Source organism: Engystomops pustulosus, chromosome 2 (genome assembly GCF_040894005.1).
Source record: "Engystomops pustulosus chromosome 2, aEngPut4.maternal, whole genome shotgun sequence".
NCBI classification, from domain to species: domain Eukaryota; kingdom Metazoa; phylum Chordata; class Amphibia; order Anura; family Leptodactylidae; genus Engystomops; species Engystomops pustulosus.
The window spans coordinates 176210661-176225556 of record NC_092412.1 but is presented as its reverse complement, the minus strand read 5'-3'; the positions used below and the strand labels follow the sequence as shown (position 1 = coordinate 176225556).

At 43.2% G+C, this 14896-nt stretch overlaps 1 protein-coding gene across 2 annotated transcripts in view; it reads left to right on the top strand.

Annotated features, from left to right (window-relative positions):
- The first annotated feature begins 5463 nt into the window (after positions 1 to 5463).
- The window catches only part of SORT1 (sortilin 1), a 62827-nt gene continuing 53394 nt past the window's right edge, over positions 5464 to 14896 (top strand). The window contains exon 1 of one of the 2 annotated variants that reach the window (XM_072137372.1): positions 5464 to 5784. In XM_072137372.1, coding sequence (XP_071993473.1) covers positions 5548 to 5784 — 237 coding nt within the window. In that variant the 5' untranslated portion in view covers positions 5464 to 5547. Of the gene's footprint in view, positions 5785 to 8407; positions 8565 to 14896 lie in introns of those variants that run through there. The other variant, XM_072137373.1, reaches the window with a different exon arrangement.

Genomic DNA, 14896 nt, shown 5'->3' with positions numbered 1-14896 from the left:
ACCTTACAAGTATTATACACATTTTGAAGGGGTAAACATGCGTTCCCCTTCTGGTAAATAAGCTGTTTAGTTGCCTAAGAGACAGCTCAACTGAAAGACAGCATTATTGTTCTATCTTTACTGCATTATATAAGTTTTATAAATACAATACAATGAATATGTTATACTGTGAATCTGTGATACTGTTATATGAAGATTTCGCAGGTTGCTGAATTGGTGGACTACAGTGGTTAAAAGTTCCACTTTGACCTGTCATTCCAGTGACAGAGTTATTGGTTTTATGTCAGCTCATAGCGTAGATGCCATCAGTAGAGGAGCAAAAGGAGCCTGAAACTGATGCTGGGCATGGTGACACTGGACAGCACCAGGACTTCTATTATTTGCATTGTTCTGCTCCTGTGGAGAAGCAGAACAATACAAATGACTAGTGGATATAATCTAGGAAGAAACAGCATCAGCTCTCCATTGTGATCCAATGAATCAAGTGTTCTCTATATTCATTAGAAATACATGCAATGGTATGACATTGTATTATGAACCAAACATACCTTGAGAATGCTGTGGCTACACAGATGCAGAAACATATCTTGTTTAACCCCTGAACTGAGTGGTTTTGCTGAACAATCATAAAATGATGATAATGTGGCTGCCTGTGCGCTCTCCTCACCCTAATTATGCACTGCTCCAGCCTTGTTCTGCCCAGCATAAGCCGAAAATAGTCATCACTATGTTGTCATTGACAGGCAGAAGTAATCAATCGCTGCCCCATCCCCCAGCTGCTGAGTTGCTAGTTTTCTTAACCTCCTTTCATCTGACATATTGCTGCAAAATCTTAACCACTTGAGGACCGGGTAATGTTTGTTTTTTTGCATTTTTCATTCCCGTGCTAAGCTGCTCGATACTTACATCTCCCGGTTCCTGGCTCCAGCCTGTCTGCCGGCGCTACTGCTGTTGGACGAGCCCATGCGCATACCCGCTCACTAGGGCGCGCGCCCCAGAATCTCCAAGAATATAAAGGGCCAGCGTCCTCATTATTGGCGCTAGCATCCTGGCTCTGCTATATAGCCTGGCAGCTCCCAGCATCCCCTGCCGGATCTTCATTCTGCTGAAGAGAAAGCCTCCTGAGCGTTTCCAGACGCCCCTGTGATTCCTGAGCGTTTCCTGTGGCGTTCCCGTGTTCCTGTGGCGTTCCCGTGTTCCTGTGGCGTTCCCGTGTTCCTGTGGTGTTCCCGTGATCCTGTGGCGTTCCCGTGATCCTGTGGCGGTCCAGTTATCCTGTGGTGGTCCAAGGTCCTGCCAGCCGTCCATCCGAGGTCCTGCCAGCCGTCCATCCGAGGTCCTGCCAGCTGTCCATCCGAGGTCCTGCCAGCCGTCCATCCGAGGTCCTGCCAGCCGTCCATCTGAGGTCCTGCCTTCCCGTGGTCCTGTCTTCCTGTGGTCCTGCCTTCCCGTGGTCCTGCCTGCCATGCCTAGCCGCACCCGTGGAGCGACCTGGTGGCTCCCCACCGCAGCAAGACCATCCCGCTTTGCGGCGGGCTCTGCTCCCGTGTTGCGGCTAGCAAGCCCCCTCATATAGGGGAAAAGGAAAATCTGGTAGATGGAGGTACCCCAAGAGGGGCCACCCTGACTTAAATAAATTAGAGCCAAGAAAATGACTCCTGGGTGGGGTGGAGGCTTCTACGCTTTTATCCCCATCAGAAAGTGGATATTAAACATCATCCAACAGGGTTACCAAATAGAGTTATTATCCCCCCTCGATCGAGATTCCTAATTTCCAGACAAAATTCCCCCAATCTAACTTCTCTAATCTGGTCAAAAGTTCAGGATTTACTCTCTTTAGGGGTTGTAAAAGAAGTCCCTCCTTCGCATTATCAAAGAGATCATTACTCCCCATTATTCTTGATTAAAAAAAGCCCAACGAGATCTACAGGTTAATAATAAATTTAAGATAACAGTCTCTAAACAAAAGGGTTAGAAGCCCTCCAGATTTAAAGAGTTACTTCAATTGGTGCAAGAAGGAAAGCCCCCTAAACAGAGGTGTCCATTGGAGACAATGGCCAGTGATATGTATTCAAACAGATGTGAGTCTCCAAGACTGGGGGGCAAAACTACCAGGTTTTTACAGAGCTGTTGGGGCCTGTCCGCGAATAAAGATCTATAAAATCTTCATAAACTTGCAACTGTATGGAAGGTCTTCAAGGCAGCAAAGCATCAGTTTTGTCAAAATCACCTAATGATATATGTGGACAACCTCACCACCATGGCCTACCACAAAAAAACAAGGAGGCACCAGATTAGGGAAGCTTCAAATCTCACAGCAAATTTTCAGGTAGGCCGAGAAGAATGTTCTGTCCATCTCAGCTTTTTACCTCATGGGAGAAGAGAAAAGAACAGTGAACTTCTTGACCTAACATCGAATAGACCTGAATGAATGGTCACTGAAGCAGAAGATCTATATAGATAACATAGAAAAATGGTGAATTCTCCAGATCTTTTGGCCTCCTGCCAAAACACAAAAGCGGATTCCTTCTTCTCCCTAAAAACAGACAACAACTCTCATGGTATAGACGCACTCTAGTCAGATATGGAACTTCTAGCTGGGGTATGCTTTCCCACCTCTCTCTCTGATTTCAGGAACTTTTCAGAAGTTGATGATGGAAGATTGCAGAATTATCCATATATTTCCTTGGTGGCCAAATATTTGGTTCTCGATCCTCCAAAAATTAGCAATAGAGGACCCTATTCTCCTGCCACAGATATCGAACCTTCTTCAACAGAGTTTGGTTCTTAATTCAGATCCAGCCTTTCAGTACATTTTACTGTGGAATTTGAGAGGAAGATTTTGATAGCCAGAGGTATGGAGACATTAGAGAAGAGTCAGAAGCCTTTCACAATGGCAATATAAAGAAAGATCTGGACAAAATTTGTTCCCTGGGCAGGTGATTCTACCCCTTATCAAAACCACCCGAATATTCCTCAGATGCTCGACTTCCTTCAGGAGGGTCTAGATATGGGTCATAAACCTAACACTTTAAAGAGTCTAGTCTCCACCCTAAGCACATTTTTTGCTCTCTGGTTATTCATAGATGGATTGCAAAATTTTATTTAGGGCAGCAGCTAAAATGAGACCATTCCTGAGAGTACATTTTCCTCAGTGGGACATGTCCACAGTGTAGTCTATCAGGCCCCCCTTTCAAGCCCCTAAACCTGTTAAATATAAGGTTTCTAACCTTAAAAGTGGTATTCCTGGTAGCCATTACATCTGCTTGTAGGTTAGGAGAATCGAAAGCTTTATTTATCAGAGAACCGTATCTTACAGTTAACAGAATCACCCTCAGGTTGGATCCCTACTTCCTCCCGAAGGTAGTCTCTGAAATTAAGGTAGTCTCATTAAATTATTTTCCCATCTCTCTGTAATACTCCATGCTTGTCTAGAGAGGAAAGCTGGCATTCTGAAGACGTCAGACGTGCAGTCCTCCAATACATAGAAGCTACGGCCGCTTGGAGGATTCATGGCAATTAATTGTATTCTTTTCAGGGAAAAATAAAGGGAAATCCCCTTGAAAATCTTCCATCGCTAGATGATTGTGTACAGCTATAAAAATCAGTTATGCTGTCAAGAATCTCTCAGTGCCATAGAATATTACAGTTCACTCTAATAGAGCAACGGCGGCCTCCTGCGTGGGAAGAGGGGGTGCTTCAATAGATCACATTTTCTGTGTAGCCACCTGGGCTAGCCCCCTCACCTTTGTAAAGCATTATCATCTGTGATTACACTAAAGGGGGCACTCTGCTGTGGACCTTACACTGAGGGAGGCACTCTGCTGTGGACATTTTATTGATGATGGAGACTACTGGACATTTTATTGATGAGGAGGAACTACTGGACATTTTAGTGATGAGGGGAGACTACTGGACATTTTAGTGATGAGGGGAGACTACTGGACATTTTATTGATGAGGAGGAACTACTGGACATTTTAGTGATGAGGGGAGACTACTGGACATTTTATTAGATAGTAGCAGCTGCATTACCCGCCCTAGGCTTATTCTCAAGCCAATACATTTTCTCAGTTTTTTGTGGTAAAATTAGATACCGAGGCTTATTCAAGTATATGCAGTATATGATAATATATTATAACTTATAGTGTATAGTTTATACTAATATATATATTAGTTCCCTATATATATATATATATTATAAAAAATATAGGGAACACTTAAACACCATTTAACTCCAAGTCAAACACAGTTCTGTGAACTTGAACCAGTCAACTTGTCCAGTTGTGAATTATTATAACACTGATTATGTGCAAATGCAAGCTATGGCACAGATGCCCCCTTTAATGAAATATCCACCCCAGATGCCCCTTTTAATAAAATGTCCACCCAGATGCCCCGTTTAATGAAATGTCCAGCCAGACGCCCCCTTTAATAAAAATGTCCTGCTAGATGCTCCCTTTAATGAGTTGTCCTGCTAGATGCCCCCTTTTTATGAAATGTCCTGCCAGACACCCCCTTTAATGAAATGTCCTACCGGGCGCCCCCTTTATACTGACCTTTCGGCTTCTTCTCCCCGGCTCCGTCTTCTCTTCGTGGCTCCGTCTTTTCCTTGCATCTCTGTCTTCTGCTCTTCAGGCCCGGGCGCATCACTATGACACAGCGATGTCACGGCAGCGGGATGTCATAGTGTAAGGACCAGCATGGCGCATACAATATGACATAAAGTGGCCTCGACAACGCCTGCAGAAGATGGAGCTGCTGTGCAGGGCTGGGGAGAAGCCGGAAGGTCAGTACGGATTTTTTTATGTTTCTCATGTAGGGCCCGGGAATGGGGGGTTTAGTGGGTACTGTGAGACCCTCGGGCTCCCCTTCGATATAAAAACGGCGCTCCTGAACACGGCCCCACTACACCCTCCGTGAGGGAGGCCCTGCACATAATCCCTATGGGTCAAGAAGGGGAGGATTAACCCCTCTCTGTTATGTGTTTTTATGATTATTCTTATGGCTAAAAAACTGCATCAGTAAAATGGACGTACACTTTCAGTTTTTCATATGCATATGTTTTTAAAGCCAGAAGCAGCTGTGGATGATAATGGGCGAGAACACATCACTGAGAGGAGCTTCTCCTCCACTCCTGACTTTGACATGGTAAGCTGCATCTGGAAAGCTTCATGTGTGACCATAAAGGTCACTGCTGCTAGTTCGTGCTGTAGGTAGGAACTTTTACTGCCGCTCACTGGGTAGAACTTACCTCATAGCGCTAGAAGAACACACCTTGCACGTGAACCGCACATAAATATTATCCCTGCACAGTCTCCCAATCACAAGTGACCATTACTGAAAGAACCAATCAGGGACAAGCTTCCGAGGTGACACCTGCTTAGCAAGGATGTTGACTGTGGGAGGAGTGCAGCAGGGCGCTGTAAGCTCACCGACCAATAGAAGAAGAGACGCAGGAGGAGTGACGTCTTCCTTCGCCAATCGGCGGCTAGCCGTGTTGTACCTGTCAGTGTGCTGGCTGCGGCTCGGGAAAGCTCGCCTAGGGATGGCTTTCCTTGGAGGGACAAGGCTGCGAGCCCTTGTGTTTCTGCTCGTGTTGTGTTCAGTGCGGACTCTGCTCCCTGCCCAGCAGCTGGATGGACGCTCCGTTATGTTGCGGCGCGATGCGCCATTGCTATCCCGGGTGCGACGTGCGAGTGCAGTGCCTGATGCATCGCCCCGCACCGAAGGGAACTGCAACCAGTCCGTGGCCTTGGACATCCTGGGGAACGAAACGCACCGGGTGAGACATTCAGGGGCAGGTTGTGAAGTTCCCCTCAGAGCGGGGCACGGGGCGCTGAGTTCCATCTGTGATGAGACAAGTTCCTCCCGGCAGCAGCCGTGCTGTGTGTCCTGGTGACAGGCTGCGACTGCTGTGTGTTGTCACAATGCTTCTTCCTCATGATGAACAATGGAAATTGTCCAGCCCCAGAGCTGTTACCTGTGCAGGGGGTGCGCACACTGAGGGCTGGAGAGCAGGGCAGCGTGTGACCCTATTCACCAGGGGGTAAAGGCTGGGGCTACATTCACATTCAGGCTTTGTGAGGAAGAAAGCAGTGTAATGGTCACCTATTACTCATAACTGGAGACTTATCCAGGAGCTGTAAGATACTGGCTTTCTTACAAACACAGAAAATATGCTGCTTCCAAACATAAAGGTGTTTACTAGGTCATATTGATTTATTGATGTGGCACTGAATCGATCAAGCACCCAATGTCAGGATTTTGTCGCTGTGTAGAAAAAGAAGTCTAAAAAAATGTATACAAGCAGTCCCCTACTTAAGAACACCCGACTTACAGACGACCCCTAGTTACAAACGGACCTCTGGTAATTAACTGTACTTTGGCCCCATGCTACAATAAACAGCTGTAACAGTTATGAGAGGTGTCTGCAATCAAGCTTTATTGTTAATGCTGGTTCAACATTTTTAAAATCCAATTGTCACAGAGACAAAAAATTTTTGTCTGGCGTTAAAATTCTAAAATATAAAGTTCCGACTTGCATACAAATTCAACTTAAGAACAAACCTACAGAACCTATCTTGTACGTAACCTGGGGACCGCCTGTATATTGGCCCCCATTTATCAGAAATAGTACAAACTTCACCTGTGGAGTGTGCAGGCGGCACCAGATTCATAAATTGTGGCACATGTTTTTCCTGAATCTGACGCCCCCCTGGACTGCTGCGGCAAAATGAACCAACTTTTTTTGGTGCACCTTTGACATAGGTTGTGTGACACAACTCTGTCGGACTCTGCATGATAAATGTGGCGCATGGTCTGACTGTGCATCTGAGGGCCCATTCGCTTCGCAAATGTGTCTTGTGCAGTTTAAAAATACATGTGCAAGCAGTTTCCACTGAAAAGAACTGGTACAGGGGCTTTAATAAATGTGGGCCATTGTATGTAGAAAGAGACGAACCACTGAGAGTAATTTTCTTATAAAATATTTTGCTTTATATAATTCTTGTTAACACATTAGTTACAAAAATAATAGTTTTCTTTAGAGGTATACCCTCAGAAGTTATTTATAAATGCAGTCCTTTGTCATTAAACGGGTTGCAAGAATGCAATTTCCACTTTTGAGTTTCACTGTACCGTGGCTTGTAGAGACATCTCACAGGTATTGATTCAGCAGAAGATCAGGTCATATCGTCAGTCACTTCTTAGCAGAGACGGCGCTCGTATGATTACTGTGACGTTTCGGAGGTCACGCCTCCTTCCTCAGACATGCGCACTTTCTCATTTTATACAAAAAACGCCGGAAGCGTAACTACATATAGGTATGTATACATTCTTTTGTTAATATAAGGTCACCATAACGCATAATTATTTAACATACATAGTAACACATTAATGCATACAGAAAAACCTTTTTTTTTTTTTCTTTTTTGCACGAAGAAAAGTTCAAAAGTGAACGTTCTCCGTAGAAACAAAGAAGGCTGACAGCAATCAGAGAAACACATTAAAATTGCATTCTTCATTTATTCCGTTAGGATTTAATAAATGAAGAATGCAATTTTAATGTGTTTTTCTGATTGCTGTCAGCCTTCCTTGTTTGTACGGAGAACGTTCACTTTTGAACTTTTTTTTCGTGCAAAAAAGAAAAAAAAAAAGGTTTTTCTGTATGCATTAATGTGTTACTATGTATGTTAAATAATTATGCGTTATGGTGACCTTATATTAACAAAAGAATGTATACATACCTATATGCAGTTACGCTTCCGGCGTTTTTTGTATAAATGAGAAAGACAGACAGAGATGCGCATGTCTGAGGAAGGAGGCGTGACCTCCGAAACGTCACAGTAATCATGCAAGCGCCGTCTCTGCTAAGAAGTGACTGACGATATGACCTGATCTTCTGCTGAATCAATACCTGTGAGATGTCTCTACAAGCCACGGTCAGGGCCGCATCTGCCATGAGGCAGGATGAAAATCCTGCCTCAGGCGGCAGATGACATAGCTCTGAGGGAGGCGGCGGTGCACAGCCCAACCACTGTGTACCTGCATGTGTACTGCTGCTTCTAGCACCAGCGCTGCCCAGGCACTGTAATCAGTTCTCTCAGCGTAGCATATGGGCGGCACTGGCTTCCTGGATGCCCCTGCTGGCTGCCTGTGATGTCCGGGAGGGATTGTGCTGCAGGGCGCAGCGGTTCCACATACAGCTGATCCTCCTGTGCTCTGCAGTGTAGGGAGAGTAAGCCCCGCCCACCAGCTCGGAGCTTCAGCAGACTTGTCCTGTGTGCTGCTGCTGCTGTCTCCCCTCCCTCTCCTGCACTGTTCTGGTAGTTTACTGTGTAGTCGGCAGTGACAGGAGGGAAGGGGAAGAATTAACAGGGACACAGGAAGTCGAACAGGAGGACAGGAAAGTAATGCAACAGATGCCCAACTCCTTCCCTGAAGCTGATCCTTCCAGCAGCCCAAACTTGTGTCCCACCTCAGCTGCTCCCTTCCTCATCAGTGGCCCCGTCTTATCTTATGACACCCCCAGCTGCTGCATCATCTGCAAGATCTAGAAAAAATGTAAGTAGTTATTTTTGATCTGAGTGTATTGCATGTATCTGTGTATAATATGAATATATATGGAATGTGTATATGCATGTAGTAAGAGTGTCTGGGGAATGTGTACATTTTTAGTGTGATGTAAATGTGCATTTAATGGCCCATGGCACTCACTATAAGGCAAAGTGCACCAGATAAATGAAGACTGGAAGAAAAAATGTGGCGCTCCCTGCATGGGCAAAACTCATATAAACTGAGCGCAGCAGTTTCTTTTCTGGTCACTCAGTTTAATGAATGTTCGCCACAATTAGGTCTGGCTTGCCAACATACATATGGGGCTCAGTGTTATGTTCTGATGCTCTTCTGCTTTTTCTCCATTTATTACACCTGCATGCTAAAACAAGCCGATCATGCATGTGTATATGGGTATTGGAAGAAATAGCTTAATGAAGGTTTATCTGCTGGCAATCACTATCTGTGTACGGGATGTATTAGTCTTGCACTACTTTGATAGTTTTGAAAGCGGTGTGTGAGTCTCAAAAAGACTGGCGTGTTCATAGTGGTGCACAGTGTTTGTTCCGTACCTCACTGCATCAGGAAAGGTCCTTCACAACCTTTGAAGAGCATAATACTTAAATGAGGGTTGCTGTACACTTCAATTGATGAAGAGAGTGATGTATTAATATGGGGTGGGGGGCGGCATTTCAGTTATCGCCTCAGGCAGCAAAAAGTCTAGAATTGGCCCTGGCCACGGTACAGTGAAACTTGCATTCTTGCAACCCGTTTAATGACAAAGGACTGCATTTAGAGGTATACCCTCAGAAGTTATTTATAAAGAAAAAACTTTTTTCTACGTATTGTATTTTTGTAACTAATGTGTTAACAAGAATTATATAAAGCGAAATATTTTATAAGAAAATTACTCTGTGGTTCGTCTTTTTCTACATATTGATGTTTCTGGACAAATCAGGGAGTCCAGTGTGTTCCACTATTTTTTCAAGTTTATGCCAAGGAATAGTTATATAAAGGCCATTGTATGTATAAGTACATTTATTTGAGTTATCATTTTATTAACCTCTTATCACTGACGATTGTTTTCAGCTCAATTACCAAATTTTTCTAATCTGACATTTGTCGCGATAATTGGTTATAGCTTTGGAACACTTTAACATATCCAGGTGATTTTGAGACTGTTTGTTTTCTCGAGACACATCATACTTCATGATAGTTGTAAAATTTAAGTGATAAGTTTTGCGTTTCATTCTGAAAAAAAATGAAAATTTTGCAAAATTTCAGAAAAAATTCTTCATTTTTTAAGTTTGAAATGTTTTGCTTTCCAGGCAGATAGTTAAACTACCCAAAAAGCTTGCTAACCAACATTTCCGGAATATCTGCTTTATGTTGGAATTGTATTTTATGGCTCTCAAATTTTTCTAGGATGTTATGAGGCTTAGAACTTTAGGTGCAATTATTCAAATTTTCATGAAAATTACCAAAACTCACATTTTGAGGGATAACTCAGATTTCACGGCCTAAATAATGGTAAAGCCCCATAAATTACCCCACTTTAGAAACTACACTCCTCAACATATGTAAAAAAAAACTTGGTAAGTCTATTAACCCTTTGTATTTCACATGGGTTAAATCAAAATGGAAGTGCCATTTAGAAACTTTAGATTTTTTTTTTGGAAAATACATTCTTTTAGGGCAAAAATGACACTTTCATAATAAAATGATGAAATGCTCTGCAAAGTTTGATGTCCAATTTCTCCCAAGTGTACCGATTCCCCATTTGTGGTGGTAACCTGCTGTATGGGCACACGGCCGGGCATAGAATAGAAGCTGCGCCATTCACAGCAGATTTGTATTGTCAGAATGTAGATGCTATAAAATGTAATTTATTTTTTGTTAATGTGAACATATGTGGGCTTCTTATTTGCGGGGTGAGATACAATGTATAGATAATTCATTTAGGGGGTCTATAGCTTATTCATGAGAATATTTCAAGGGGACAAAAACAAAATGATCAATTTTTATTTTTGATTTTTAGCACTTTTTTTTCCGCTCGCCATAATATAAAAATAATAATTTATCAGTATTCTCTGGGTCACTACGATTATGGTGCAATTTATATAGTTTTTCTTATCTTTGCTCAATTTTACTGAGCAAAACCAATATTTTCAGAGGCATAACTTCTGTATAGACCTGATGGGTTCAGTTGGGGGCTTATTTTTTGCGAAAACAGTCGTATTATATTAGTACGTAACTTGTTTTTGATCACTTTTTAGAACTTTTTTTTTTTTTGTGAGGGGATTTGATTTTTGTGTTTTTTTTCTTTTACCTCATTCACCGAGCGGATTCAATATGGTTTTAGATTTATTGTATAGACTTGGGCTTGAAGCCTTGATCCGATCGCTTGTTCAAGACCTTACACTGCAATACACTTGTATTGCAGTGTACAGTGTGAGTAACATTCTACGTATGCTCAGTTACTGACAGCCGGGTCCTGCCTGGAGGCGGAACCCGGCACGAAGAGAAGCCAGTAGCCTCAGGGCACATGCCGGTCCCTGGGGCTACCACAGATGTGCAGCACCGAACCGCTCCATACACAGGATATGTTCTATGTTTCTCCCCATCTTTCCCCGTTTTACGGCCTGTACGTAATGCATTGCAATGGAGAAGTGACGGTTGACCACTTCTCATCTCCAGTGCGGCTGACGTGTGCTACATCAGTGTGAATGCAGCCTTAAAATGGTAACCACAGTCTTTTAATGGCTTTTATTAATGTCCATTTGCACCACTTTCTTTAGGCTTAAGTAGGCTGAAAAAAATAGTCCTGATGCTTTCATCCAATTTTCTACTCAAATAACGGAACCGCTAACGGAAGTGGTGCACATGTATGTCGCTGCTTCCGTTAGTGTCCGAGACCTACAAAACAGAAGTCTAAAGGTCATCAGTCTATCAGTCTAAAGGTCTTTGATTTCAATTGTCTTTAAAGGGGTTCTCTAGTGACATACAAATTATCCCCTATCCACAGAATAATAGGGGCTAACAAGCTGTTTGGTGGGGTCTCTGTGATGGCACCCCTAAGGATCACAAGAACAGCGGTCCGTTGCATCCCAGCCCCAGATGCGCCAACTGCTCTATTCATCATTGTGGTGCTGATGGAGATTTCCGAACGCTGTCCTTGGCAATCTCCATCAGTGCCATAGAGATGAACAGAGCCGGGGTACCAGCCATTTTTTTTCGTCATCCATAGGGATCCCATGCAAGCAAGTTAGCCCCTAATATCCTGCTAATTTGTATGTTGCTGGAGAACCCCAATTGAAATCAATGATCATTGATTAATTAGACTTCCGTTATCGTTTAGTAATGGAAGGTAACGGTGAAGGTGTGAACGTAGGTTTAAACTGACCCTAACAGGGTGGGCAGACTAGGTGTGCAGTGTTGCAAGCTTTACGAATCCATGAGAGGCACAAAACAGTTTAACATTTCTAGTGACAAGCAGAAAATCCTACGACCGACTAATATCATACAGCACATTTGTGCTGGTCAGATCTCATGGACCGAGCGCAGTGGAGTCCTTGCATCACAAAGATGTATAATGCATGGAGTCCCTGGCTGTTGGCCAAACGGATTGTGACAAAAATGTGAAACTATGCAGATGGTTCACATTTTTATAACAGTCTTCATCAGTATGTATTTTCTTGGACTGCTTGGTGACTACACATCTGTGGTTTTTGTATCATCTGTAGTTTGCGGAGACACTTCTGACAATAGCTTTTTTTTAATTAAGATCTTAAAGGACACCTGTCATCAGGTTTCTGTCAGTAGTCCTGTCACTACTACCTGTTGGAGCAGTTCACAAGGATTCCATAACAGCCTTTATCTAGTCAAGTCATACATTAATCGTTTTAAAATCATCTATTCTTTGTTATGTAAATGAGGCTGGTCACATGGTCAGAGGCAGTGATGTCACCCCTGTTACCCCTCCCCTCTCCTCCCCCTGCTCATGTCTGTGTGTAATGTATAGTAAAGCATCGCTAGTGTCTGTGCTTTATCTGCTGACATGCTCTCCCTCCTAATAGACATATGTGAGAGACACAGATATCAGCTACACATGAATCTGACATGTTCTGCTATAACATGGCTACCTGGAGCGGTTGTATCTTATACAGACACAGGCTGCAGGGGTCGTGGCCACCAGCACTAGGAAGCACATGGAGGAGACATTACACCCCACATCATTATACAGGCTGTCACTCATGTATATGGTAATATCTCGTATACACACACACACACACACTCATGAATAAGCTGGACAGTTTGAATATGCTAATGACTCATTGGACATTTCACAGGTCATTTGCATACAGCTTTAGGACCTCATTGCTTGAGTTTACAGGCATGTAGAGGGACAATGAAGGGATAGAGGCAATGCTTTCTAATGGCACTTTATGAAAATATATTTAGTTTAGGGGGTTATTATGCCTGACGGGTTTTCTTTGGTTGGTGGATGTTAGGGATGGCCCTTTGGTCCTGTGCAGCCAGCCAATTCTACTCCAATCCCTGCCTGTCAGGAATGCCTGCAGGTTACAGTTGGCATAAGGCAAAAATATTCAAAGATGTGAATTGCAGCTATATGAAGGCGTATGCAATGAATTATACGATTCTACAAGCCTTGATAATTCGCCCTACATGACTTTGGCCTCATGCCCACAGCTGTTTACTTCTTAGACACAAAAAAGGCCACCCCAATTTTTTTGGTTTTGAAAACTAGGCCCCGTTGACTTTAATTGGAAATACGGCAATCTATAAGATAATCGTATTTCTCTCCTGTGTGAACTGCCCGTGAGACCATGTCCTATTTTTTGCCATTTTGTATCACTGTCTCTCCGTAGAAGTCTATGGCAATGCAAAAAGAACTGTCTGCAAACGAAGATATGCACCATGTGCGACCCAGTTTTGCACTAGTTTGCCCAGGAGAACAGGTCACGTGGATGCCTGTCCATCATATTTTTTCGTGGATACAGCTCTCTTGCAGTGGGGCTATGTATATGCCTGTGTGCATGAGGCCTGAGAAAATAACTAAAAAAGTTATGGATAAGTAGCACATGTCTGATCTGATAGCATTGGATACCAGATCCCTGTGACTTGTGCCCAGCGTCAGACTGCAAAATATAATGCAAGTATTTACTGTATCGTATGTGATGTATTCAGCTGAGACTTCACAATGAACCAAAGTCCCAGCAGTGTTGGATGGTGCAATCTTTTCTGCATTGCTGTTATTCTTCTACCAGTGTGTTTTAGGCTGTGCCTGTCATGGATATTCATCAGCTGGTTTGTTATTTTGTGATAGTGGCTTTAAAACACCCCTAATGGGTTGTTCTTTGCAAGGGACATCTTGCTTGAATTGCAAGGGTCTTTTGTTGTTTAACCCCTTTACCCCTTTTTGTTCCCATTTTTTTGGGGGGAAAAAAAACTCACTTGCACATCTTATTGCACCGTTTTTCTGTCTTTCACTGTGAACTGGAAATGACACGTCTACTTTATTCTTTGGGTTGGTACGATCATGTAGATCCCAAATTCACACAAGTTTTATTGTGTTTTAATACATTTTAAAAACCTGTACATAAAAAGATTTCTTCGTTTCGAGATCCTCTGACGCTAATAATTTTCTCAAACTTTGGTATACGGAAAGATGTGTAAGATATCATTGTTTGTGAGATGAGGTATTCATGGCTACCATTTTTGAGAATGTACAACCTTTTGATCACTTATTACATTTTTATATGTTACAAAATTGTGTTTTGGGCATTTGGACACATTTCTATTATGTAGTTCAACACTTAATAGAAAGATTTTAACCCCTTACCACATTAGGACGTTCCTGAACGTCCTGTAGCGGAAGGGGGAGGAGTATGAAGAGGGCTCACAATGCAGCAAACACCCGCCTTCGGTGCTAGCACTGATCGCAGGTGTTAACCCTTTGATCGCCACTGGCAAATCGCGGCATGAAGCTCAGGAGTCACCACCAGCCTACGGAGTGGGCGGGGCGGTCCGGGGTAGAGGCTACGCCTTGGATCTCCCCCTCATGAATACGCCATACCGCTTTGAGCGTGGTCTTTAGTAAGCAGCTCCTAGTGCTTTTGTTATGGCTGACAGGTCCTCTTTAATAGTATGTTTTCCTTCATAGTACCAGGGGCGTGAATAAATTAAATCCTACCATTGCCCTTAGGGACTCTGCAGAGCCCTTCACCCTGATTTGAATATCATACTAAAGAGATTTTCTTAAAAATGTGGCCATTCCAGCGAAGAAGAAAATAAGATTCCAGCACAGATGGATGGGACAG